This window comes from Protopterus annectens, chromosome 5.part0 (genome assembly GCF_019279795.1).
Source record: "Protopterus annectens isolate FY-2018-M chromosome 5.part0, PAN1.0, whole genome shotgun sequence".
Classification (NCBI taxonomy): Eukaryota; Metazoa; Chordata; order Ceratodontiformes; family Protopteridae; genus Protopterus; species Protopterus annectens.
This window is the reverse complement of record NC_056735.1, coordinates 1,302,443,604-1,302,468,880: the sequence shown is the minus strand read 5'-3', so window position 1 is coordinate 1,302,468,880 and position 25,277 is coordinate 1,302,443,604. Positions and strand designations below refer to the sequence as shown.

Sequence of the window (25,277 nt, the reverse complement as noted above, 5' to 3'; positions counted from 1 at the left end):
TTCCTTATTTTCTACTGAATCGTCACCATCAGTCTACTTTTTCTTATTTTCTACATGGGGTTGGGGTGTCACGTCAACTGTCCCAGTCTCTCTCTCATTCCAATGCCACTCTCCTACCTTCTTCTGCAGTCATGCCTGATTATCTCTTACACAATCCATGCAGCTTTTTGCTGAATTCCCTCATTTATTCTTGCCTTAGTCCCAAATCTTCTTCTTCACTGGAATGTCTTCCGTTTTCCTGCACATTTGCTCGAGCCACTGTAATCTGTTCCCTTTCATCTTCTGTACAGTTGTCACTACTAGGGTTTTCTACTCTTATGTCCTCATTTCTTTGTCTGTCCCACATTGTGCATCCTACCACTCATTTCAGTCATTTGATCTCTGTCACCTCTAGCTTCCTCACCACTGCTGAAGTTTGTGTACCATATATTAGTACTGGTCAGTCGCATCATTGTTTAGTACACCTTACTTTTCAGCTTCTTTGGCATTCTTCTGTTGCATACTATCACCAACGCTCAGTGCTATTTGGCTGCAACCCCTCAGAATCTACCTCTAACCTCCTCATTTAGGCCCCCCCCCCTCCTCATCTACCTGGGTCTATATTAGAACACCGTACATTCAAAATGTTGAGTGCTCTAATATCGAACACTAACAATTGAAAATACAAAACATCGAAACATTCGGAACAGCAAATTTTTTCCTAGGGAAAAAATTTTCTTTTCCAAAACACATACACACAACACAACACAAGCACACCAAACAAACAGCAATCCACACACATACACCTAAACTTGTACACCTAACCCTACACTAAACTATACATAGACCACTAACTATCCACTTACCTTAACCCAAACCGTAACCCTAAGGTCTGTTACTATCGCACAGTCACCTCACCTGCGCCCTAACCCTAACTCACCTAACCTGCCCTAACCCACGCATCCACACAATCGCACACTTACCTGAACCCGACCGATCTCTGCTCCGACTCGGCCACTTCTAAAGCTCGAAGAGTCGTTACTGGCACGAGGCTAACCCCTTATCCCAGAATGCACAGAGGTAGCTACCCAGATCTCTTTTACTGCTTGCAGCGTCAAGATTGTCTTCTGCTGGCTCAGGCTAAGTAGCTAATTTTTTCTGTAGAAATTATTTGCTTAGGCTAATTTTCCTTAGAAGTTAGAGTTTATCTTAATTATCATCCCTCGTGTTCTTGTTACAGTTGTTTGCTGTTGATAGGCCGTTTCCTCTCAGGCCTTTTTCTGTGTGTTGTTGGTGGCCCGTTTTTTTCTTTAGGGTTGTTGTCTTGTCCCTCTTTTCCCTCCTTGCTACTTAGGCAGAAGCCATTTTAGTTAGAGGCTTTCTCTCTTTAGGAGCAGTAGCCGTTTAACTTGGAGGCTACCCCCATTTTCTTTCCCTAAAAAAAAAAAAAAAAAAAATCTATATGCCTTATTGTGCTTCCCTATTTGTATTTATGATGTCTAAAGAACCTACACAGCAGTCAGGTTTTAAGAAATGTGACTCGTGTTGCCAAAAAATGTCCCTTATGGACGGGCACATGAGTTGTGTTTATTGTTTAGGTGCGGTCTACCTGCAGAACTCGTGCTCTGTTTGCCATGCCTTTAGTGCATGGGTTTTGCAGGAGAGGTGCAACAAACTGATTTTGAGAGGATTATTAAAATCTCAGGTTGAGGTTGCATCGGATACTCAGCCTTCCAAAAAATCTGATGACAAACAGGCATCTTTGTCGGCTCCAACTTCGGTGCCGACAAAGTCATAATCGAAATCTTCATATTCTTCGGTGTGGATTGTTGGCTCCAGAGAATCCTTTTCTCCGGCAGCTCCATCTGTGGCTTTGGAGACTTCCGGATACAAAAGAGATCGAGGTCTCCTTCTTTGGACCCGGTGATATCTCTGCCTCAGTCTCCACTTTTGCAGTCAGTGGCAGGTACTCACCAGTCCTCAGCCCACTCCTCTCGATTATCCAGGAGTTTATCGGATGATGATGTGGAGAGAGTGGTGAAGAGGCTGGTCAAGACACTGGTATTTGCTCAGTTGTTGTCAGGGCCAGCCCAGAAGGAAGTGGCACCGGTGCCCAATTCAGTCCCTGTCTCTGTTACTCCTCTGACTGCATCCAGTGCGGAGCTGGAGTGCATGGAAATAGTAGTGGTGGAACCATCTGTTCGACAACCCTTGCCTTGTCTTTTCCGACATTCGCTCCGACCTCCTCGACAGTCTACTCTGTCGAGGGGTTTGGGCACCGAGACTCCCTTGTCACTCTGAGGGGGGGGGGAGTGGCATCGGACCCTTGTCCGACCCTGCTCTCTCTCTCAGAGCCTCTGTGCAGGTGAGTTCAGCTCCCACATCTGCCTCGGAGCCATCGCCTTTGGTGCAGAGGAGGTCTCCAGGCTCCTCGGTGCCGGAGCCTTCCTCCATTCCAGATCACGGTTCCTTCGAGGTGATGAGGAGTGTACTGTCCACTGAGACAGTCCCACCCTCGGCTCCATTGGCTCTGTCCTCATCAATACCAGTGTCTGCCTCTGATCCTTCTTTTCATCCCATGCGTAGGGAACCGATGCCCCAGGACGCCCCACAGGGTGACCCTTCTTCTTCGGAGATCTCTCCTGAGCATGCCTCAGAAGAGGTTCCCAGGAAGAAAAAATGTAAGAGGAAACATGTGGACTCCCCTGAGTCCATCACCTTTAACACGGACTTGGGTAACTCGGAAGGGTCCCCACGGTCCCCCTCTGAAGATGTCTCATTTTCAGACATCCTGGAGATCCTTAGGCAGAGGGGAAACTGGAAGTTCCTTGCCTCTTCTGAGGACGAGTCCGTGTACCTGACGCATTTGCTTCCCGACCTTCCACCTCCTGGGTGTCTCCGCCTTTCGACCCATTTTTGTCTGTAGTGAGTGGAAAGGTGTGGAGTGCTCCAGAGACCATGGAGCCCATTCCGAGAAGGCCTAACAAATTCATGACCGCACCAGACGACAAGACCTTTCTCACCAAAGGTGTGCCAGTTGATGCTATGGTGGTGACAGCAGCCACGAAGTAGGAACTCGCGGAGACTTCCTCTTGTATCTGTCTGCCAAACAAGGCGTCTAGAGCCATGGATAGATATGGGAAGCGTGTTTTCTCTTCAGCGGCCTTTACTCTTCAGTCACTGAACTATTTGACACATTTCAGAAGACTTCAAGAGGGATCTCCTTAAAATGCTGGGTCATGCCCTCCAGGATCCTTTAGCTGAGGGAGCGGCTTCCAAGTCGGCTAACCAGCTAGAGACCCTAATCTCCATTGTCAACTCCTCCATGCACTTGATTTCTTATGCAGCAGATGGAGCAAGTAGGGCTGTAGGCACAGGAGTGGCTCTTCGCAGACATTCCAGGATGCGCCTTTGTCATTTTGCGGAGCCCTTCGTCCTCCTTTATGAACACCCCCTTTGAAGGCTCGGCCTTGTTCAGGCTGCAAGTTCGAGAGACTCTTACCAGGAGTGAACGAGATGGCAAAACTCTCTCTGCCATAGGAGTCTGTTTTTCCACTCCATCCTGGCCTTATCTCAAAGGCCAAAAGAGTGGCAAAATGTGGTTCCATAAATCCCAGGGAGCTTTGCAAGGCACTCGTGGAGATAATTCCCCCAGAGGCAGAGGGGGAAATAACGTGAGACTCCGACCTCGCGGCAGAGGGGGTCCACAACAGGGTGACAGGGATACGTTCTCTGCCAGGCCCTTTCAGAATCCCTGAAAGATTGCCCGGCTGCCCACCTCTGGAGGCAGACATGGGCAGAATATCACTGTACCCAAGAGTCTGGGAAGATATAACAGAAGACGAGTGGGTATGGTGGATAATATCCAGGGGTTACAAAATTCCCTTCTCCCAAACACCCCCAAGAAGTCAAAAATCATCAATCCCAGTTGTTCCACCCAATCTTCGGGATCAAGCAGCTGTAGAAGTAAAAACTTTGCTGAAAAAAAGAGCCATTCAGGAAGTCCCAGCAGACCAGAGAGAATCTGGAATTTACTAAAGGCTCTTTTTAGTTCCAAAGAAGACAGGGGACTAGAGACCTATCTTGGATCTCAGCAAGTTAAACAGGTCAGTAAAGAACACCAAGTTCCAGATGGTGACACTGCAGTCCATTCTACCCTTTTTGGGTCAGGATAATTGAATATGCTCTGTCGATCTCCAGGACGCGTACTACCATATAAAAATGGACAGGAGGTCCAGGTGATGTTTCCGCTTCCAGCTGGGAGCCAGTCATTACCAGTTCAGAGCTCTGCCCTTTGGTCTCACCACAGCCCCCAGGGTGTTCACCAAATGCATGGCAGAAGTGACGGCTCACCTCAGACGTTTGGGATTCCAGGTGTTTCCTTATCTAGACGACTGGCTACTCACTGCCACCACCGAGCATCATCTCTTAAGGGCCATGAACCACACAATTCATACTTGTGCACACCTAGGAATCACATTAAATTATGAAAAATCTGCCTTGTTGCCCTCTCAGTGTATTACTTTTATAGGCGCTCAACTAAATACAAGAGACATGATAGCCAAGCTTCCACAAGAAAGGGTGCTTGCCATTCGAGGTCAGGTCTCTCTCCTCTTGTCAAAGTCAAAGGTTTAGGCTCGATTTGTCCTAAAGGTCTTGGGTTTGATAGCAGCTGCCATTTTACTCCAGTTCCATTAGCCCATTACCATATGAGGATTCTGCAATGGGTCTATATCATTTCATTGAAAACTCATTTCATCGAAGCTTAATTCATAGACACATATTCACTGAAAGCTCACTTCACTGAAAATCCAGTTCACTGAAAGCCCATTTCACTGAAACACATTTCGTTGAAAGGTATATATGGCCTATTCCCCACTGTTGTGCGATCCTGGAGTTAGTATATTAAGTAAGGGGGGGTGTGGGGGGCGTAAAGCATATAGATGGATACTTACAAGTGTAATGAATAAATTCTTTGCCCCCACACCCCCCAAATGGGGGGCTGTGCCCCCTTACTTTATATACTAACTCCAGGATCGCACAACAGTGGGGAATAGGCCATATATACCTTTCAAACTAAATGAGTTTCAGTGAAATGGGTTTTCAGTGAAGTGAGCTTTTAGTGAATATGTGTCTATGAATTAAGCTTCGATGAAATGAGTTTTCAGTGAAATGATATAGACCCTTCTGCAATGGCTCCTCTTCACTCAGTGGTCGTATTAGGACTTACCGATGTCACACATGATCTTAATCACTGATGCTTGCAAGAAAGATGTACAGTGGTGGCTCCACTCTCCCCTAGTCACTCTAGGCAGAACCTTTGTAGCCCCTCATCTGGTAGCCACAGTTACCATGGACGCTTCCCAGATAGGGTGGGGGGGGGCATTATCTGGGACAGACAGTCCAAGGAACTTGGCAACCTCACAACTACCATTTGCACATCAGTGTCCTGGAGATGAGAGCAGTGTTATTAGCGTTGCAAGCACTTCACGACTCTCTCCCTTTGGGCTATATAGCAATTCAGATGGACAACATGTCAGTAGCGTGGTACATCAACAAACAGGGCGGAACCAAATCTTACCCTTTATGTCAGGAGGCCCTTCGAGTATGGCAATGGGCGATCTCCTCTCAGCGTTTTCTGGTTGCAACGCACATTCCGCGGAAGTCCCATGTGATAGCGGACAAGCTCAGCAGGGCAATTCTCATGCCCCACGAGTGGTCTCTGAAACAAGATGTGGCGGATATGATCTTCCGCAGATGGGGCCAGCCATGCTGCAATCTTTTTGCCTCTCACCTAAACAACAAATGCAGCAGCTACTTTGCCCTAGTTCCCCCACTGGGACAGTCACCCAGAAATGCACTAGTCCATGATTGGCCCCCTGGGAATTTTTACACCCCCCCCCTTTCCTTTAATTCCAAAAGTTCTTCAGAAAGCAAAGTTGCTGAGTAACAAGCTGATCCTCATTGCCCCGTAGTGGTTTTGTCAGATATGGTTCCCGTTTCTTTGGCATTACCTGAGAGAGGAGCCTTGGATTCTGGATCCTGTTCTGGACCTCCTGACAAATCAGTCAGATGCTCTCCATCCTTCCATTCAAACTCTCAAGCTGACAGCTTGGTTTCTCGTCTTCCGATCCTAGCCAGGCTCCCTGATATCTCACCTATGGTTCAACATATTTTAGTCTCTTCCCATAAACCAACTGCTAGGAAACTTTACACTAGTAAATGGAAGGGGTTCTCCTCCTGGGCTGAGCAAAAAGACATTGATCCCTTTACAGCTGCAATTGCAAGAATCTTGGACTTCCTGGCAGAAACCTTTGAAAAAAGGAGCAGCGGCTGCTACGATTCATGTTCAACTGGCTGCTATTTCTAATTTTCAAGTGGGCCTTCTAGGTTCTAACATCATGTAAAGTAAATATTGTGGGAAGAAATATCCAGGGAATTGTTATGGCTAGGCTTGTCTAGACCCTAGGGCTGATAGCCTAGTACCAACCTATGAACCAATGTCCCATAAGTTATGTAAGGCCTTTTTGAAATGTGCTACACTATTAAGGCCTCCTGTCCGAGAACCTCTCCATCCTTGGGATTTAAACTTAGTACTAGCTGCTCTGATCCTTCCTCCCCTTGAACCAGCCGCTTCTTGTCCTCTAAAGTTCTTATCATGGAAGACCCTCTTCCCGATTGCTGTTACATCAGCTAGGCGGGTTTCCGAGTTACAGGCACTTTCCATCAGCCCACCTTATATGATCTTTCACAAGGATAGAGTAGCTCTTAGAACTAATCCTTCCTTTTTACCAAAAGTTTGCTCAGAGTATAATTTCAATCAATCAGTTGAACTTCCTGTTTTCTTTCCAAATTATGGCAACAAGACAGAGTACAAATTACATCAATTGGATGTCCACAGGCAGTTATCTTCAAAGGGCCAAGGACATGAGAAAATCAGATCAGCTGTTTGTATCCTTCTGTCAGAGTAAGGCTCACCAGTTTCCAAAGTGACTCTTTCAAAATGGCTGTCCAGTACTATTACTTATACTTATGAGTCTCTGAATGTGTCAGCCCCGGGAAAAGTGAGGGGACATTCCACTAGGTCCTTGGCTACCTCCATAGCCTTTCAAGCTAAGCTTCCTTTAGATACTATTTGTGCGGCAGCAACATGGGCTACTCACCATACCTTCATTACTCATGACAAAGTGGACATGGCCTCTCCGAACAGGGCATCCTTTGGTTCCATGGTTCTGAAGTCTTTTTTCCAGTGAGCTACCCAGAATTTAGGTGCTAGGGACGCTGTCCCAACCATAAAGAAGGAAGGCAAGATGGACAACATAACATAAAGAAGTTATGTTCTTACCATAACGTTCCATGTTTGTTGTCCTTTATCTTGCCTTCCTTCCCCCATCCTGGATGAATGAGAGGAATTTCCTTTTTTTGGCTGCTCTGGCTGAGTTTCCTTTGCTTTCAGCCTTTGGTATACTCCTTGTTACCATGATTGTCCTGTTGTTAGTACAAGGAGGCTTTATTGTTTAGTTACCTCTTTTATGGGGTAATTTCTATTTTTTCCTATCTAGTGGTTAGTTCTCACAAACAAGATCTGGGTAGCTACCGCTACGCATGCTGGGATAAGGGGTTAGCCTCGAGCCAGTAACGACTCTTTGAGCTTTAGAAGTGGCTGAGTTGGAGCTGAGATCGGCTCCAAACCCAACCAGAAAGAAGGAAAGCAAGATAAAGGACAACATACATGGAACGTTATGGTAAGAACATAACTTCTTTTTAATCAGTCTGCAAATTATTACATGCCTAGCCAATAACCAGACAGTGACCAAAGCTGCAAATCAAACCCTGTATCTTTTGTCTGTGAGGTTACGGTAAACACCTTAACCATTATTATGCCACCCCCATTCCCTTAAAGTTACTTCTTTAGTCCCTTCAGTGCTGTTCAAAACATTAATGACATAAAGAGGGGTATGTGGTTTACATTACCCTCACAGCCCAAAAAATGTCAGTCTTTCTTAGCCATCTGCAAAGCCACCTTTCATTTGTCTAATCCTGAATGTAATGGGATTGATGGTTTACAGTCTTGCATTTACTCACTAGTTTCACAGTAAAGAAGTCAAACAAACAGCAGAGAACCAAACCAGGAAGTAAATGCACACACAGCCAGGAAATGGAACAGCTTGTTGTAAGTTCACCAAGGCAGATTCAGTAAATCCAGGTAGGCACCAAACGAATTCAAATAATTCCTTTATTTAGAACCAAGGTGTATCAAGGTGTCACTTGATAAAGCTCAGAATTCCACTGAGCGAAAGCGCTTGTGTGTTATTATTCTGTGGTTCTGAATAAAGGAATTATTTGAATTTGTTTGGTGCCTACCTGGATTTACTGAATCTGCCTTGGTGAACTTACAACAAGCTGTTCCTGGCTGTGTGTGCATTTACTCACTAGTTTCACAGTGTTGCTGGTCTTCTTCCTGGTCATCTTCATCTCCCAGCACCAGTCTGTGGTTCAGATGCAGAGCACTCATGATTCTTATAGTCAGCTTCCATGTTTTTTTTTCTGCTGCTCAAGCATTTGTCATTGTAACGAGAATTGTTTCACTGGTAAAGCTTTTTAATAGGTGTTGTTATTGTCAGAAGAATGAGAATCAGAATCCCATGCTGTTTGTTGGCTGACTTTGTTGGATAATCTTTCCTTTTTCCTTAGCCTGCACTCCATTCAAAAATGTCTGATCCTTCAGTAAAAAAAAATATTCTGGAAATAGCTGGATACTGCAGCTTGAATCTCACAGCTGCATCTTCACATTGCCTGATTGTTAGGATAAATGTGCTTCTCTTCTGCCTGTTGTACAATGAATAATCATTTTCCATAAAACTCTGTTATCCAGAGTTTTTAATACTTTTCCTACCATAGGAATCATACCACTCTTACTGGTGATATGATGGCATGTTTAGTAATGTAGATCTTGGCTGCTTTCTCATGGCCTGGTTTGGAACATACACATACATGCCCTTTCAGTTAACAACTCCTGCTGTTGAACACCAGTCAGCTGCTTATTTGTGCTTTCATAAAGTTAATATAGCCTGTTACTTCTAGTCTCTTTGGTACAATAGAAAATTTCAAGTTTTCTCTGTTCAGTCTGTCTTCTGACTATTTTTTAAACAGTTCTTCTTACTCAGCCAGTCTTTTCTTCACTTCAGTTTCTGATTTTTGCAGTTTTATCAGTTTCAGCTCTTCTAAACTAGTTAAAGCTTCTACTTCTTCCAGCCTTTTACTATTTGGCTGTATGTATGCTCCTTAACTGTTTCACTTATTTAAACACCTCATGTACATTTGACTTTTTTTCTCTAAAGTACTGGAAGTCAGCTACTGTACAAAAGCTGAAACTTGAACTGCTTTTCACTGAGCATCTGCAAAATGTATCCCAGATGAAGTTTTCTCTTATCCTTTTCTAGTTGATTTTTCTGTTACTTTCTCCAAATTTCTTCTTTACTAGCATCCAGGAAGTGTAATTACAAGACAGTATTTGAATCCATTTTGAGAGCTTTAGTGCCTTTTTTTCACAATTTAGTTTTCATACTGGGAGAGCTCTAGTCAACCTGTTGATCAGTGTTTAGCCATCTTGAAGGTCCAAAAGGATCTTTCAGTTACTTTCATCTGAAGGCAGGAACCCAATTGGAAAAGGGATCCATTTTTCTTCCTCCCACAGTGCACACCACTAAATATTCCTTGTAGCAAGCATAACGTCTCAGTGCTATGACAAACTGTGAAAGTGCATTTTCTCAGCATTTACATTCTGGCTTTCATTTCTAAGTGAAGCAGCCCTCTTTTAAATGCTACAACAGCAGTGGAGCAGCTTAGCACAGTAACTAGAACTACAACATATTCCCTCTGAGCAGACCTAACTAAATTACTCTCTAATTAACAATTATGCATTATTTATTTACTGTTTTCATGTTGATGCATAGCATTATGAAATAATCATTGCAGTAGTGCATATAGTTTTGATTAGAATATATGTTCTTACTCTGCAAAACTGTTTACATATTATGCATTGTTCCTTTTTACTTGTTAGATAAAATTGTTTACTTTGATTTATACCACTTACTGTAAATCTTAAAAGTGCAACTTCTAGGCAGTGTTTGAAGTATATCCTTTTAGGTCATTGCAGTACCCCAGTAAACAGATTCAGTTAAAAGCAACAGATTTCTCTTAGTGCGGTCCCTTAAGCCTGTTAACAAGTCACCATAGTCATGGGTGATATCAAGTAAGATGTGTAAGTGAAGCTGTGATTGTGCCTTTATGCATTCATTCTCTTTTCACATTCTGAATTTGTTTTACCATTTTTATATTTTCATAAGCTAAATGACTGAAAATATTTGAATAGTTCACTTCCTTGAGTGATTTAGTTGGAAAAAGGATGTTGTGTTTGTACTTGTTTTTGTATTCATGCGCTAGTAAAATTTTAAATTAGTGGTGTTACACTGTGTTTTTTTATGGTAAGAGTGCGAAAGTAGCCCTTTCTCAGTGCCGTTGGCCTTGGGCTTTAAAACTACCTTTAGGCATAATACTGTAGCCTGCAGTTGACTAGTTTACGAACTACCACATAGGTGGTAATCCACTAAGTACGGAAGATGTAATTAGGGATCTGGGGACCCAAGTAGATAGCAACCTCTCCTTTGATAGTCACATTGCCAAAGTGGTTAGAAAATCCTTCTATGTAGCCCACCTGATCACAAAAGGGTTCACATCTAGATCAAGAGAGGTCATTGTGCCCCTCTACTCATCGCTCATCAGGCCCATAATAGAGTACAATGCCCCATTTGGGATGTACCTTACTCGACACCTGCAACAGCTGGAAAGACCACAGAAGTATCTCACCAAGAGGATCGTGGGCCTCAAACAGATGCCCTATGCAGCTCGACTAAAGAAACTCCAGTTCTTCTCGGTTGCTTACCGCCTACTCAGAGGTGATCTCTGCCTGACGTACAAGGCCATGTCTAAGCCAGAATTAATGGACAATGCTCCACCTCAAGAAAACCAAATCCCTTAGAGTGACACGCTCTAGGGATTTAAACCTCAGCACAACAATAAATAGGACATGTTGGAGGGAGAGATTCCTGCCCCAGAGACTTCCCTCGCTCTGGAATAGAATCCCAATCTATGTTAGGCAAAGCCCGTCACTGACTCTCTTCAAGAGAAATCTTGACAAGTGGATGGGAAATCGTAAATTTACCCCTGGGATCTCTTCAATGGCCCTGCTGGACAGTGGTTCAGGAAACTAATCTAAAAGGGAGGCGAAAGCCAACACATTCTGGCTAGGCTTATAAATGCCCTTGGACAGATAGCCTAGTACCTACCTATGAACGTATTAATATTTCACTTAATTCTAAGAATTTTGTCATATGATTCTGACTTTCATTGACACTGAGTCATTTTTAGGCAGCATAACATCAGTTTATTTTACTTTAGTGGCACCAATAAACCGCTCCTTTTGTATTTATTTTCAGCAAAGTGCATATTGTTTTCTACACAGTTGCCTTTCCTTGTTCACAGCTTTAAAAATGGTTCTACCACATATTCTACAAAACTGATTAAAAGCTGAGCAGTGCTTCTTTCCACGCTATTAACTTCATCTAGTACACAACACTTGAATTTTTACTGCAGTATATTTTATGTCTTGACTTTCTTGTCTCAATTATTAATGCAACACATAATCTCTGTCTTCATGTCTTAACTGCTTTATAACTTGTCTAATCTTATTTCTTATTTTGTCATTTTGTTTCTTCAGTTAAATCTTTTAATTGTGTACTTGTAATTTCATTTGCTGTAAATGCATCCACAACTTTTAATGAGGTCATACCTGTTTCGTTTAAAACACTATCCGTTGTTTGGCCATTTATATTACTGTGGTGTAAAACTATCTTCTTGTTACAGAGTTGTGCAGCTCACCAAACATGCAGTCCTGGGCTTGATTCTTTAGTTCAGTAACATAAGCACCTATAGTCACTGTAAGATCTTTGTTCTTTTAAAGAGTGGCAGATAAATTATACGATCTTTTATAGGTTTGGTATAATTCCTGAATTTCCATCTTACTGCTGCTGTTGTCTTTCATTTCTTCCAGGAAGTAAAAAGTGTTAAATAACCTTCAAGGCTTTTTTCCAAGTGACATGCAGATGTATGACAGTATTTTACATTTTCATTTTCTTTGCTGGTGTGCTTGCATTTGAAGAATAAATATAATTTTCGGATCTAAAATATCCAGTGTTCTGATATGTTGTCTTGCAAAGGGAAAATTCCTCATAGTTACAGCTGAACTTCTAACTGTTAATTGCGGTTTTGACATTCCAAGCACACAAACTCCTGAAAACAGATTCTTCATGTCTTCAAATGTCTGTCTTCTGCAGTTGTATTTCCCTGGTTTTGCCACCAGATGATGTATGTTTATCAGAATACTTTGGGTGAGATTCCTAAAGGCTGTGTACAGAGCTGCATTATACTGGAGTAAGTTGGAGCAGGGTAGAGAAAGACTTTTGAAGTACAACTTCTAGCCTTCAAGGGCTGTTTACTCCAATTGTCATCTAGAAGGAATGTGCACTGCATAACTTGTCACTCCTTGTAGCTAAACATTAACATAGTTAATACTATACATCCTATATACTACTTACTTTTTTATTACTTATATTATTGGTCGGTTACTGTAAAACCAGTTGAAGAAATATGTCTCAAAATGCAATTTACTTTCACATAATTTAGATTTTGAAGCAAATATAGCACATAAACAGCACTATTTACAGTAAGTTACGTCATCTCTGAGGGACTGAAAAGAGGACCATTAATGGGTACCCTTTTTATTAACCTAACAAAAGCACTTGATTCAGTCAACAATGATATTCTAATCAAGACACTAGTTAAAATAGGGCTAGTACAGTGCCTTACAGTGATTCTCTCCTTTCTTAATCAGAAGAACCTTTATTGTTAAGCATAGGCTTCACTCCTCAAAAAAATAGCATCTTCTCAGCAGGAGTTCCATAAGGCTCTATCCTGGGAACGGTAACTCTTCCATCATCATTAATAGCTTACTTTTAGACTTACCGGCCTTGTTGTTTGCAGACAGTGTCATTGTACTGCATTCTGAAAACTCACTTCACAAGTCGAAAGATAATCTACTATGTGACTTCAGTTTATTATGGAACTTGTCAGAAATGCAAAGTGTAATTAACTGCAAAAAAAACTACAGCTCCCATGCTTTTTGACACGCATCAGAACATGGAATCAGATCCCTCACTAAGCATCACTGATTTCCATGGTAAACCTTTTACCTGTAGTTGTGGAACAAAGATACATAGGAGTAGCACTTGAACAGCAATTGAGATTTGCATTATCCTGATAAGATGCTCCTCTTGCTAATCTTCTGTCTATTGATAGCTACTGTATTTTTGCCTGTATGTTTCTGCTGGTATACTCTGTAATTAGTGTGTTATCCAACAAATTTAATTTCACACTGGCTCAGGTTGAGGCTGAAAATGGTCAGTGGCGTAGTCCACCAACTCAGTGAATTTATAAATAAGTGCTACAGCTTGCATGTAGTAAAATTGATTATACTGTTTTGTGGATTAAATCATCTAAATTTGTTCTGTAATTATTTCTGAAAACAAATTAAGTTGTACTTCTTATAATTTTGCATATTAAAAACCTTGTATGTAGTTTGAACTATGATCATTTTTTCTTCATTTGATGTCTAGGTATCTTGGTTTGCAGTGGGATGCTACTACTTAATGGTTGGCCATAAAAATGAACACGCCCGTAGATATCTGAGGTAGGATATTAGACGTGGTTTTGAAAAATGAGAAATTCAAGGAAAATTGGAAAGAATGAAAAAGGGAAATTGCTCATTTGCGACCTTGTGGGCCCTAAGTAATATATAAACATATATATATTTCAATATAAGCGTATCTTGCATTTTCTTGTTTGATATAGCAGTTGTACTTGCACATTGTAATTTGATTTTTCTTGAATCAAAATCACTTACATAATTCCATTATTTATTCCACCTTTTCCCTTTGTGGACTATATTTGTACACTTTTACCTTCCCGTTTTTTCCCCATTTATAGGGCTTAATTATCATTGTAATTAAAATCCATCAAATGCTAATGACCGTGCTTCATTCTTCTGTCTTGAAACAGGCTCATTTCATTGAGTTGAAAAAGTTCTGTCATTTGAGCTTGGCTGTCTGATAGAGTGCCAAGGTTTCATCATATTTATACTCCATCATATATTCAATGTCACTGCTTTCTGTTATGGCAGGTTCTGCTGGAGTTAAACATATATAACTCACACTGTTGCAGGATGGTATACAGTGAGCATTAGCCAGTCTCATGGTACTAAGGTTATTACTTGTATGTACACTAAGAATGACATTTTAACTGTGTGGAAAAGTCTGTATACTTGCTAAAAAGTGTTCTACCGTAGCACAGTGTACCTATTTCTCTACACCGTCACCTGTCCCAACCCCCTAAAATGCACATATACAGAGACTGCCATAATCTATCCAACTTTAACCCTGATTTATTTAATCAAAGACTCCAGCACCTCGCTCTCGAAGAAGCTGTTCTAACATTCAACAGCATCTTCTTTAACAATCTTAACTCCTTAGCCCTTCTTAGAAGACTTTGAGTTAAAACAAACTTTGCTCCATGGATAAGTAAAGCCACTCTCTCCCTCATGCAGAAAAGAAACACTGTATGGAAAACCTGGAACAAACACAACACCCCTTCCAGCCTCCAGCACTATAGAGAACTCCGAAACGCCACAAAAAACAAATCACCCTTGATAAGAAAAATTTCCACCTGAAGCCCCAAGGAAACCCCCACTCCAACCCCAAACAATTCTGCAGTGCCGTTGATAAGCTTTTACACCCAGTAAACCCCTCCCCTCCCAACCCCTCCCCAAAAGCACCCCCCTATAAGTTGCCAAATTTCTCAACTCCTTCTTTGTAGACTCTATACAGAAACTCAAAATCTAACACTAACACTAATCATGACATCCCACCCCCTCCCTCCAGCCAAACCACCTTCTCAATCAAGCCTATCCCCACAACCGTCATCAGATCCCTACTCTGTAAACCTAAGCCTGCTCCCCTTTGGCTGATAACCTGCCTCCTCTATACGTCAAACTGGCAGACCCCTCCATAGCCTATCCAGTCTCCATACTTATTAATCGATGCAGAAAAGCATGGTCCCCCAAATATGGAAAAAGGCCTACATTATACCTCTGTACAAAGGTGGTAACTCCACTGACCCCTCAAACTTCAAGCCTATCACTATTTTATCCCTTATGTCAAAGATTCTAGAAAAGTGTATTCACAAACAGCCCATTGCACATCTCATTCAGGGAAAATCTCCTCACTGCTACCCAGCATGGCTTTCATCCTCATCATAGCACTACTACCGCTCTGCTATCCTTCACTAACTCCATCTTCACTTCCCTTATTAACAACAAACTAGTGTCTTCCCTCTTCCTTGACCTGTCTTAGGCTTTCAAGTTGTTTCTCATAACCTCCTGCTCTCCAATCTTGCTTCCTTCAACTTCTCTACCTCCACCCTCAACTGGTTCTCTTCATACCTATCAAATAGAGCTCAGTCTCTCAAATGGATGTCAGCTACTTCTCCATTCCTTCCCATTCTTACTGGAGTCCCCCAAGGCTCCATCTTACGTCCTCTACTATTTAACATTTTTACTAATGATCTCTTCCAGTCCTGCCCCCACTCTATACTCATACAATATGCAGATGACTCTACGATCATCTCTACCTCTGACAATCTGTCCCACCTACATACACTCACACAAGACACACTACACTCATTCGAAAGATGGCTCACCACCAAACCAACTCCTACTTAACCCCAATAAAACTAAACTTCTTCTTTTCCTTCCCAAACCTCTCCAACACCTCAAATCTTTTTTCCTCAATCTCTTCCCTAAACAGCATAAAAATTCAGGTCGTCTCATACTAAATTTCTCAGTATACTCATAGACGACGAACTAAAATTTGATACCCACATCAACAACTGTATCAAAAGAACCTACCAGAAACTAGGATTGCTATACAGAAACAAAAATATTCCTCACTCAAGAATCAAAAGTATCAAGCCTACCTCCTACCTACTTTACTGTATGCCGCCCCTATATTTACCATCCTCAAAAAAAAAAAAAAATCTTTTAAACAAACTTGAGCTAACATATAACAAAGTTGCACGGTTCACCACAAATCTCCCTTTCGCTCACACCTCTGCCTCTCCTTAACAAAACTTCACTGGCTAGAATTCCATAACCAACTCCTTCTACCTCAACTTCACCTGACACATTCACAACCTCTAGCCTCTCCTTCACTAGCAACTCTCATCTTTCCCTACATCCTTAACTGGGAGCTTCATAGCTCAGACCAATACCTTCTCCAAATTTTCAAACCTAATAAATCCATAGGAAAAAGCCTTTACAGTCATGCAGTCTCCACATCTTGGAACAAGCTCCCTCTCTATATCAGAACTCTCCAAAATTCACCCAAGTTCAAAGTAGCCGTAAAGGACTACCTACTCAACTCCTGGACCTCCCCATGTAAAGACCCTACTTGAGTCAATTCCTCCCCAGCCGTTCTTCTCCCACCAACCCTCTGTCTCCATTTTCTGCACCTTAGACTCTCCTGACTGCATGTTTTTACTTCCATATCAGTAACAATGTACTTCTTTTTTAATCACTGGTCACTGTATCAGACAAGTCCCATCTTTCATACTTTGCTCCTTCCCCACTATTTTCCCTTACTTGATTCCTCACTATAAGTAAGCACTCCCTATTTACTAGTCCTTCCTTTTTCTTACCATACAATCTACATCATTTACATGTTATTTTAAGATTACTAAATGTACCTTTGTAATGATTGTTAAAAACAAATAAGACTCACTTTTTATGTTCTTGTTCTTATCTGTATTACTTTTGTAACTAATTGTAATCTTTGTATCTGGAGCTTTTCTCCTTGGGTCTGTACTGAAAAAGGGCATCTGCCCAGCCAGACTAACCTGGTTAACAAATGGCAAATAAATAAATAAATCTGTACTGCTAGACTTTAGATGATTGACCTACTTTGCTGTAAGTCACTAATACATTTTGACCATTGATGACTACACATCAGTAGCTCTTGCAAAAATGAGTAGTTATGTACTTACCATAACTTAGCATCTGTGTTGTCCGATTTCATTCTTCCTCACCACTGCTCTTAGGATCCGATATCAGATGCAATCCTACCATTCCAAGAGACTGACATTCAAGTCTCAGGCTTCTCCCACTCCCATAATGCCCTGCATCGCTGCTATTTCCTCAGATCGAATTTACTGCCCCAAGAAACAGAAATAGGTATAGCGACACTTTGACATTACCCTAATCTAGAGCTCAGATTAGAAATCCATGGAACCCTGATTCGTCTAGCTACCTGTGGACTTTCTGGAAGGGGGAAGACTGGGTGGGAAGTGAGGAAGAATGAAATTAGACAACACAGATGCCAAGTTATGGTAAGTACATAACTATTACATCTGATGCTGTCCATTTAATTTTTCTTCACTACTGGGTCAGAGTCCTCAACTACTTGATTTCCTGGATGGCTCTTATAGAAGGATATGCCTGAGCACTGTGGAGCCAAAGGGTGATGTGTCTCTGGAGACTGTATCCAGTTTATAATGCAAGACATAGGTATGTGAGTTTGACCAGGTTGCTGCAGAACGCATTTCATCAATAGAAGTTCTAGCTGAAAAGGCCAAAGAAGTGGACATCTACCTAGTAGAATGGGCTCTCGGTGGATGGGGCAACTGTAAGCCTTTTAAGGACTAGATGGTAAAAATCAGTTAGTGATCCAAAATGCAGTTAGTGATCCATTTAGCTAGAATTACCTTTGACACTACTTGGCTTAGCCAGTTGAGTGAGAAAGATATGAATAGCTGTTGAGATTTCCTATGTTCCCTTGTCCTCTGCAGATAGAAACGCAACTGCCTGAGAACGTCAAATAGGTGAAGCATGTATTCACCTTTATTGGAATGGTTAGGGGAAAAAATGGAAGATGAATGGACTGGTTTATGTTCGCCTCCTTGGCCACTTTAGGCATAAAAGAAGGATTAATCCTCAGGGAAACTTTGTCTTTGAAGAAGGTAATATGAGGTGGCTTAGATGATAAAGCCTATAGGTCCGATACCCTCTTGGCTGAAGTAATGGCCACAAGAAAAATGGTCTTCCAGGATAGAAATCTTATGTTGCAGGAATCAGCCAGTTTGAAGGGTCTCTGAGTGAGACCTTGTAGGACCATGGCCAGATCTCAAGGATGGGAAGGATCTTTAATTGGGGGCCTGAGAAGAAAAATTCCTTTCCTAAAGGCTTTGCATAATCTAGATGCTGAGATGGAAGTTAGTGCATTTGAATCTTCTGCAGCATGGAAATTAGCAGTGGCTGCCAATTGTAATTTAATCATGGAAAAGCTGGCTCCATCTTGAAAAAGAGAACTCGGAGGAAAAGAAGAATAGCTGGGATGGGAGCTGAAAAGGGATCAGTGTTCTGGTGCAATGTCCAAACTGAAATTCTCTTCTATTTGCTGTTGTACACCTTTTTTGTAGAAGGGTTTTGAGAAGCAATTATGATTTCCCAGATTGGGGAGGCCAGCCTGGACATTCTTAGAATCATTGGAAGTGGAGGAACAAAGCGGTTAGTTTTAGGGATCTGAGATTGGGAGGTTGGTGTTCTGATGGGTGAGAAATCAGATCCTATCTGGGATCCAGTATCCATTGTGGATATTTGGTGTGAGACTGTAGGAAGGGGAACCATACCTGACGAGGCCAGGAAGAAGCAATGAGGATTAGAGTAGTCTTTAACCTGTTGGTTTTCTGTAGAACTTTCGGAATCAAAGGAATTGGAGGCTAAGTGTACAGGAGACCCAGAGGCCAATTTTGCACTAGAGCATCCCTGGGTTACTCCCTGCTTGGGGGGAATCAGAGTGAGGTACTTGCTGCATGTGGTGTTCGGGGAAGATGCAAAAAGTTTGTAACAAGGTTGGCCCCATTGGTGCAAGATTTGGTTCGCTACTGATTGATTTAGGGACCATTTGTGTGGATTCAAAATAGATCTTCTGAGTCTGTCCGCTAGAACGTTGGCCACCCCTGGAATGTGCATTGCAATAAGAAAGTGGTTTGTAGAGATCACCCATTCCACAGTCTCATCACCTCTCTGCATAATGGGTATGAACGGGTTCCCCCCTGTTTGTTGACTTAACAGACTACTGACATGTTGTCTGTGTGAATTGATATTCTTCTCAGAGGTAAGCAGTCTTGGAAAATTTGGAAAGTCAGAAGGATTGCTCTCATCAATAAAATATTGATGTGCAATTTGATCTCTGTCAGAGACGACGTGCTGGACCAATCTTCCTTCGTAATGCCCCCCCACCCCCACCCCAACAAGGAAGCTTCCATGGTCACTGAGGCTGTTGGTGGGGGAAGAGAAAAGGGCCTGCCCAGATAAAGATCATCTGATAGCATCCACCATTGAAAATGGTGTCTGCAGACATGGGTTAGTTTATTTAGGGCATTTAACAGATGATATAGAATGGACCACTGAACTGCTAGAATCCACAGAAGTACTCGCATAAAAAATCTTGCCAATGGTACTAGGAGTATGGCAGCCAACATAGAACATAGAGCTCTTAGAGTAAATCTTACTGGGGGTATGGGGCTATCGATTAAGACTTGGACTTGTTTCCTCAGGGATGACACGTTGTAATGGTAAGGCTGCTACTTGAGTGATTGTGTTCAGTTGCATTCCTATGCACTCTATCCTCTACATAGGTGTTAGTTTTGGCTTCGCCAAATTTATCATGATTCCCATCTGAGTGAAGGTGTGCAATAGGTACTGCATTGCTTGATCAAAGATGCAGTTAGGAGCCAATCATCTAAGCATGGAAATGCCTGGAATCCTCACAGTCTCAGGTGAGCTGCCACTACTGACATACATTTGTTAAACACCTGGGGTCCTGTGGTGAGTCCAAACGGCAGTCCTCTGAATTGGTAATGATTCACTGCCAGCCGGAAGCACAAGTGTCTCCTGGAGCATTTGTCAATTTTTATGAGGGTACGCATCCTGGAGATCTGTAGATCACATCCAGTCATACTTGCGTAGTAATGGCAGAATGGACTGAACTGTCACTTGTCTTTTTTTGGCACTAAAACGAAGCATGATTAAGCTCCGCATCCTTGTTGTTTGGTTGGGACCTGTTGGATGACTCTCTTCTCTAAAGGTTTTTGAACTTCTTGTATGGCATACTCCCTCTGACTGGATGGAACATCAGGGAGATTCCTTTCGGGAGGTGGTAGAGGAAGGAAAAAAGGAACGTAGTAACCTCTGGAAATTACGTTTAGCACCCAGTTGTCATTTGTTAGTTTTGTCCAGGTGTCTATGTGCAATGAAAGTCTGCCCCCAATTGTCTCCAGAGTAGGACAGTTGGGCAGCGCTTCAGGAGCGCTGAGAGGGCTTGTCAGAGAGAGGTTCTCTGAAGTGCTAATTTTGTGGACCCCCCTCTGCCTCTAGGGCGGCATCTCCCTTTAAATCCTTGTCCTCTGCCTCTGGATGAGGAGTCTTCATGAGAATCCTGGAAAGACACCCGAGACTTCCTGAACTACATTTTCATCCCAGTATGTTGGTTCCTTGAAAAAGGCCTTTGAAGGGAAGAAAGGGAAGAAAACTTGATCCCTATAGCAGACATGGTCTTTCCCTCTTGCTCATTGCAGGTAAGTGTTTCTTTAACCAATGGTTTGAACAAGGAAGAAGCATCAAAGGGGGTATTGGTAAAGGGCACCTTAAAGGGTTCCACGAACTCACAAAGCCTCAACCAGGCATGTCTCCTGAGGGTTGTGCCTGTTCTGGCTGCACGAGAGGTTCCTACCACAGCATTGGGAAATAACCTCATCGATGAATTAGACAAGGAAGCTAGAATCGACAGTTGGGGGAAACCTTGTTAAGTTCTTCTTCCGACCAAATCCCTCTGAAGATGCGTGAAATGTGCCAAATAGTTTAAAGCTCTCAGCATAAAAGTAGTTGAGGTCTAGACGCGTTTCCTATGCCTGTCCAACACCAGAGACTCCTTGTTTGGGGGACTAACAGAGGAGCTCTGTTTTGCTAGCTCTTTTTTTGTGGCTGCTGACAGTATCATGGCATCAACTGGAATGCCTTTACTCCAATGAGGATGATCAGATGGGGACTTAGAAACTTGTTGGTGCTCTTTGGGATAGGCTGCATGGCCTCTGGCTCCTTCCAATACCAGTTGGAAATGAGATCAATGAGTTTGTTTGCTTGTGGAGTCACCCAGGATGTAGCTAGGCCCATACCAAAAGCCTTTAGAAACACTGATTCCTCAGAAGGAGGGGGGTGGGAAGACCATCCACCCTTTCACTTCAGGATCTCTAGGATGTCTCCGAAGGAGATGTCTTCAGGTGATGATTGAGGGGATCCTTCTTCCTCATCAAAATCTGTGTCCTCAGTCAGAGACTCCAGAGGGGAGTCTACATGCTTCATTTTGCATGTCCTCTTCTGATGCACCTTCTCCATGGGATAGTCAGGGGATGACTCGGAAGAGCAATGGACCCACTGTAGATTGCAGTCATCATCTGAGGGTTATCCCTGCTGTGGTAGCCCTCAGTTTGCCCGAATACCAGTGCCGGTGTTTTTCTGCGTCAGCTGCTGTCACTTGTGGACTGTCAGGTCGTCTGTGCTATAAAGCAAGGCAGCTGACACCATTGCATCAGTCTTTCTTGCCGTGGTACCTGTAGCAGACGGAGTTCACAAGTGTACGGGTCAGTCGCTACCAGAGCTTTGATTACAGCTGAAAACGTCTAAAGCTAAGTACCCCATTGGGGATCCTTTTTTCTTGCACTAACCAATGTCCGAAAAAGTTAACAATTGTTTCGCCTGTGGAAAGCAGATCCCACACCGAGACTTCCATTCATACTGTGCCACTTGTTTAGGCCCAGACCACGACATCCCCCATTGCCGGTTCTGTGCCCTCTTTAACGTGAGAACCATTCATCGTAGAGCTCTTATTGTAGACCGGTATTTTAATCCTCCGTCTTCACAAATGGCGTCCATCAGCCAACAATCTGTAGACATTCCGAAAAAAGCATAAGGATAAAGATAGAGACAGACCACACAAGGCTAAGTCTTCTGACGACTTTACAGCTAAGCAGGTTGTCAGTTCTCTGGAATTCAGTGAGGCACTTTTGCAGCCCTTGATGCCCGATACAGTATCTATGCATGCCTCTACTGAGACCCTTTCGAAGTCCTGTATGCCGCAGGAATCTTCTTAGTCTTCTGAGCCTTTGGTTGTCTCTGCCTCGGTTGGGTCCGGAGGCGTGACTCTGGCACCAGCTTTCGAGGAGGCCTTTGTCTTCTCATCCGACTACCATTTCTCTCAGACCGATGGATACTCTTAGGCCTAGAAGCCAGGCCACTCCTAGAAATTCTGCCTCTAGCCACCATCTTACTCCTGCTCCACCACCCCAACCCAAATGCTGGCAGAGGATCTTATCTCCCTTATCGGGGGCAGTCAGGCCACAACTTTTAAAAGGAAAAGACACCTTTCTCCTGAACTAATGACAGAGCAGGATTCTGAGGAATCTGATTATTCAGATTTTGAAGAGGAACAATAACCTTTGACTGCTTATGAGGATTCAGAAGCAGAGGAATCTATTCCTTCTGCCTCCCCACCAGAAGACCTTTCCTTTGGGAAAACCCTTCACACCCTCAGGGAACATTTCCACTGGGAATCTCAGGACTTCCCTCAGTCTAAGAAAAGGCTAAGAGAGTTTCTAGACCTCCCCCAGCACAGGCCTCGAGCTATCCCCCCTATCTTAGAAGTGGTGGATGATGTTTTCCATGAATCCAGCTTAGCCCCTGATGCCCTCCCACCTGCTCCCATTAAACCTGACAGGTATTACAGAGTACCGGATTCTCACAAATACCTGTACAGAAATCCTGCTGCAGACCCAGAGGTCATTACACAGGGACCTAAAGGAGCTAGGGCTAGTTCTGCAAAGAATTCTACTCCTTCTGACAAGGATGCCAGAGCTCTGGACAGATGGGGTAAAAAAGTTTACACCTCTGCAACCTTAGCTATCAGAGCACTCAACTGTCAGTTCCATATGTTAAAATATCACCAACACACTTTGGAACTATTAAAGCAAAAGATTTCTACCTTTCCTGACTGTGCCATTTCTAAAGGATTAGCAGATTTACAGCACTCTACTTGACAAGTGGCCAAACACTCATTACACTGTGGATGTGACGCACTAGCAGCCTCAAGCAGGGCAGCAGTGTCTGGATCTTGTCATTAGGAGACATGCATGGATGAAGGAACAACCTCTCCCTGATCATGTCACATCTACATTAATTGATGCACCTTTGGATAAGGACCGCTTGTTTGGAGAAAAAGCAGAAGAGGTGCTTAAAAAATGGAAGACAAAGCAAAATCAATGCAGACAGTAAAAGATTTCTTTCAGGTTCAGCCTTCTAGATTCAGCAGGGATTTTCCCTCTAAGCACTGGTCCTTTCCTGCACCTAGCAGATAGGGGCAAGGTAAGCCCTGCAGGGACAGACCTCCCAGGCCCCTATCCCAGGGACAGCAGAGAACGAAACAGTGGACCACTTCCACCAAAGGCTAGGAGGAAGGCTCCCCCTCTGCAAAGAAAATTAGCTGTCTGTAATAAAGGACCAGTGGGTCTTAAAGATCATTTTTCAGAGATACAAATTCACTTTCGGTGAACTCCCAATTCCCAGAGGGTACCCAGACTTAACTCCAAATCAGTGGGTAGAGGCATTAAAACAAGCCAAAACTCTCATTTCCCAGGGGGCAGTAGAACCTGTTCTCGCAGATCAAACAGGCAAAGGCTTTTATTCCAGACTATTCCTTGTTCCTTGAAAGGAGGGCACTTGGCACCCCGTCCTGGATCTATCCATTCTGAACACCTCCCTGGTGGTCCACAAATTCAGAATGCTAACTTTGCAGCAGCTGCTGCCTATGCTGACAAAAGATGCCTGGTTAGTGACCCTAGACCTAAAAGATGCCTACCTCCACATCCCCATAAGGGAATCCTGTAGGAAATTCCTGCGCTTCAGAGCAGGCTCACAACACTTTCAGCTCGCTGCGCCTCCATTTGGCTTATCTACTGCTCCCAGGATATTCACCAAATGCTTAGCCCCGGCCATAGCATTTTGCAAACAGAGAAATATACAGATTTACCCTTATCTGGACGACTGCCTCATTCAGGCAGAGTGCAAAGAAAAGCTGGTCCAGGACCTCCTCTTTGTAAAAACCCTCCTAACTTCCTTAGGGTTCACCATCAATGAGAAGAAATCAAAGCAAACACCCTCCAGGAGGATCATTTTCTTGGGAGCACTGCTGGACACAGCATCCCAAATAGCCTTCCTATCCCCAGAAAAGCAGAGCCTCCTGCCTCTCTACTTTACCCAGCTGGCATCCAAAAGTCACCTCATAGTGAGGAAGTTCCTGGAAGCCTTGCGGTACATGGCATCTTGCATCCTAATTCCCCTGGCCAGGCTTCACATGAGAAAGCTTCAGTGGTATCTAAAGAACCTTTGGTGTCAACACTCACAGCCTCTAGAAACCTCTCTACCTCTGATCCCTTGTTTAAGGGCTGAGTTTCTCTGGTGGGCAGGGGCCTGTGCCAAGAACAAGTATCTTCCCTTCATTTTCCACCCTAACAGGCAGACCATTACCACCAACGCCTCAGACATTGCTTGGGGTGCTCACATAGCAGGCAGGTGCACCTAAGGTCTTTGGGATGCCCAGCACGTTCCCTTACATATCAGCCAGAAGGAAATGATGGCAGTACAGAGGGCTCTGACATCCTTCCAACCCCATCTTAAGCGAGGAGGTCCTCCTTATTAAAACAGACAACACCACAGTAATGTGGTACATCAACAAACAGGGAGGGACCCAATCTTACCCTCTGTGCAGGCTAGCCATGAACCTGTGGCTGACAGCCTCCTCCATGGGATTACACCTAATAGCCCAATACCTACCAGGGATCAACACCACTCTGGCAGACGACTTAAGCAGAAACTTACTGGACCCCCACGAATGGCAGCTCCACAGAAAGATCTTTTTGCGAGTAACTCAGGAGTGGGGAAATCCGAAAATGGCTCTTTGTTTCGCACCTCAACTACCAGCTAAAACAATTCTGTACCAGAGAGTATCACCACCTAGTGTGGA

General features: G+C 43.3%; 1 protein-coding gene across 1 annotated transcript in view; it reads left to right on the top strand.

Moving 5' to 3' along the window:
* Positions 1-25,277, top strand: part of CDC16 (cell division cycle 16) — a 786,728-nt gene that overhangs the window by 320,525 nt on the left and 440,926 nt on the right. Inside the window, exon 11 of the mRNA XM_044071112.1 lies at positions 13,713-13,786. Within this exon, the coding sequence (XP_043927047.1) occupies positions 13,713-13,786 (74 nt within the window). The remainder of the gene's footprint in view (positions 1-13,712; positions 13,787-25,277) is intronic.